Raw genomic sequence first — 2690 nt, 5'->3', positions numbered from 1 at the left:
CAATAAAATAGAAAGAATGCATTAAAATCATGTAATCCCTAAATAAGATTTACTAAAATAGTGTGATTTTTGGGGAGTTCTTTTTATTTTCTTTATTTTTTATGCTATAATACCTTATTAAGGTGTAATTTATATAAAGTAAAATGAACAAACCTTAAGTGTACAACTGGGCTTGAATAAATATGTGTGTGTAACCATACTCATATTAAGTATACAACATTGCCACAATTCCTAAAAAAAAACACCTCCTTCGCTACCTATTTAATCCCTTTAAAAATGTAAGCAATAATTTAGAAATATGTCTATTTAAATCATTAGTGGAAGCAGATGTATTTGGGGTTGACTGTGGATCATGCTATTACTATCAAAACTCTGATACTGAGCTTGTTTCATTGGTGACTGCTCTTTTGTTACCTGGATGAAACTTCTGAATGGTTGCTAAGAGGTCCTCTAATATATGTGCATATGTAGGAATTTAGTTGGACCCTTTAATTTTTTTGTAATGAACTAATTAATTTAAAACTCACTGTACTTCCTGTTTTCAATTATTTCATTATTTTCTTAGATCATTGCCATACCGTGTTCACTGGGCACAGCAAGATTGCCTTCTGTGTCGTCTAATTCCCAAGTGTGAGCCAGTGAAGTCAAGAGGAGCTCTAATCTCTGCCTTTTCAAGAGATGGCCTTACCCTGGCAGCAACTCTTAATCAGAAAGACCCAAAGGTCAGTGAATGTATTCTGGCTTGGAAGTAACCTATAAAAGCGAGAATTTGGTCGTTTTGAGATTTTTTTCCCCCCCGAAGATAGTTTTTTTCTTAATATTATTTTATGTTCTTTGAATTGGTGTTTTCTGATCCATCTTAACATTGTTGGTTGGTAAAGTTATTTAAATTAGCTACCATAGTTTTCAAAACTTGGCCTTTGGAAGTGAAAAAGAGGATAAGGGAAAAGGAAGAAAGAAGGACAATGTGGTAACTGATGTTCTTAAAATGTAGTATAAAAATGAGAAGAGTTAGAGTGGTCAATATTGTTTTGCCCATTGGGAAAGACCCCTCGTTTATTGATATAATAATAGATCTCTAGTCTCTAGATTTATAAGTAATGATTAAAGTAAAATAATTTTAATAATGATTTTGTTGTCTCTTTTTTTTTTTTTTAATCTAGGCAACTCAGGTATTATTTATAAACACACTGAATTTTGTTACTCTCTGTGGTAGCCTTAAAGGATGTAGCAATAAAAATCCTGTGGTTCCAGCTACACTTATCAGGTAAGAACTCTTTTGTGTTTCTAAATATTTTTATTTTCTTTTCCAACAGTCTGATAAGTTTAAGTCTCTGATAATTCAATAATGTCTAAATAGGTATTTAGATAGATAATGCAAGTTACTTTCAGCACTTGTGCTTGATAGATTCTAAAAATTNTGATAAATATTAATATTATTTGTGCTTTTAATTTATTATTAGCATAGTTTTACATCCTGAATGGTAACATTATTTATGCTTCTTATTGTCAGAATAGATAAATTACGTACTTTTCTGGGGAGAATTCAAACTTCAGAGGTTTAATTACTTCTTTTTTTTTTTTTAGCAAGCTCTTTGAGACTGTATTTGTATGTATCTGGAAATGGGAAAAGAGTTCTACTTATAACTCCTTCTGGATGTATATTTCTTTGGGAATGTTTGGAATTCAAGACTATCTTATCTTCTAAAAGCCCTTCACTGATGGGCCAGTGGTCCCAGATCATGCCTGAGGAAGCCGTTCATTTGCCATCCCCTGAAGATAAAGAAGCTATAGTGCATGCTGCCTTTATAAAAAATGAGGTAAATTTCTAATCTGACAGGATGTTCCAGAAGTTGAGATCTCAGATCCTTCAGAACAGAAACCATCTCTGATTCTATTGAGCACAGTGTGGAATGGCATAGCTGTAGATCTCTAGTCATTGACTGTCACATTAATTGTGACATTTTTGTGGAAAAGATATTTTTATACATCTTGGTCATATTTTAAAATATGTTTATTAAAAATGGTTTGAACTTAGAGTTTCCTTTCTCTTTCCCTAGTTTTACTTATCCCTGGTTTTAAAGTATAACTAGTTTTGTAATGTAAAAAGCTAGAATTGATGATATTAAATAAGCCATTTAATTCCCAGGAAATAATACATTCATTAACTAAAAAACATTTTATTGGGTTGTTGGAAAAGTCATGACGTATTTTGTCTATGTTTTTCAAAGGTCATTTATTTATATAAAGAACAAAAATCAATCAATGATATGTTGCCTGTTTTGTTCGATAACCTTTTGCCATCTTTCAGTGAGCTTCATAATTCCTCGTTCATAGGACCTGTCTTTATTTGCGTAAAACTGAACCAAGGTGCTGATTTACAGCCTCATCTGAATGGAATCTTATACCACACAAGGAGTTTTGAAGAGAGCGAAACTAATGGAAGTCTGACTGCACAAGGTCAGGCGAATATGGTGGGTGAGGCAACACATCCCATCCAAGATCCAATAATTTTTGACGGATGATCAAACTTGTGTGTGGTCTCTTTACAATTAACAAGCTCTGGATGTTTCTGAATGATGGATTTGTTCAAACTGTCCAATTGCTGACAGTACACATTCAAATTGATTGTTTGATTCCTTGGTAGGAGCTCAAAAAACACGACACCTTTAAAATCCCACCACGCTGAG

At 32.8% G+C, this 2690-nt stretch overlaps 1 protein-coding gene across 1 annotated transcript in view; it reads left to right on the top strand.

Moving 5' to 3' along the window:
• Window positions 1-2690, top strand: part of CPLANE1 (ciliogenesis and planar polarity effector complex subunit 1) — a 118397-nt gene that overhangs the window by 15430 nt on the left and 100277 nt on the right. Inside the window, exons 8-10 of the mRNA XM_019650733.1 lie at window positions 566-722; window positions 1164-1267; window positions 1712-1820. Coding sequence (XP_019506278.1) covers window positions 566-722; window positions 1164-1267; window positions 1712-1820 — 370 coding nt within the window. The remainder of the gene's footprint in view (window positions 1-565; window positions 723-1163; window positions 1268-1711; window positions 1821-2690) is intronic.

The sequence above is a fragment of the Hipposideros armiger genome, unplaced genomic scaffold (genome assembly GCF_001890085.2).
Source record: "Hipposideros armiger isolate ML-2016 unplaced genomic scaffold, ASM189008v1 scaffold_146, whole genome shotgun sequence".
NCBI lineage: Eukaryota > Metazoa > Chordata > Mammalia > Chiroptera > Hipposideridae > Hipposideros > Hipposideros armiger.
The sequence above is the reverse complement of the archived record's forward strand: the minus strand, read 5'-3'. Positions and strand labels throughout refer to the sequence as shown.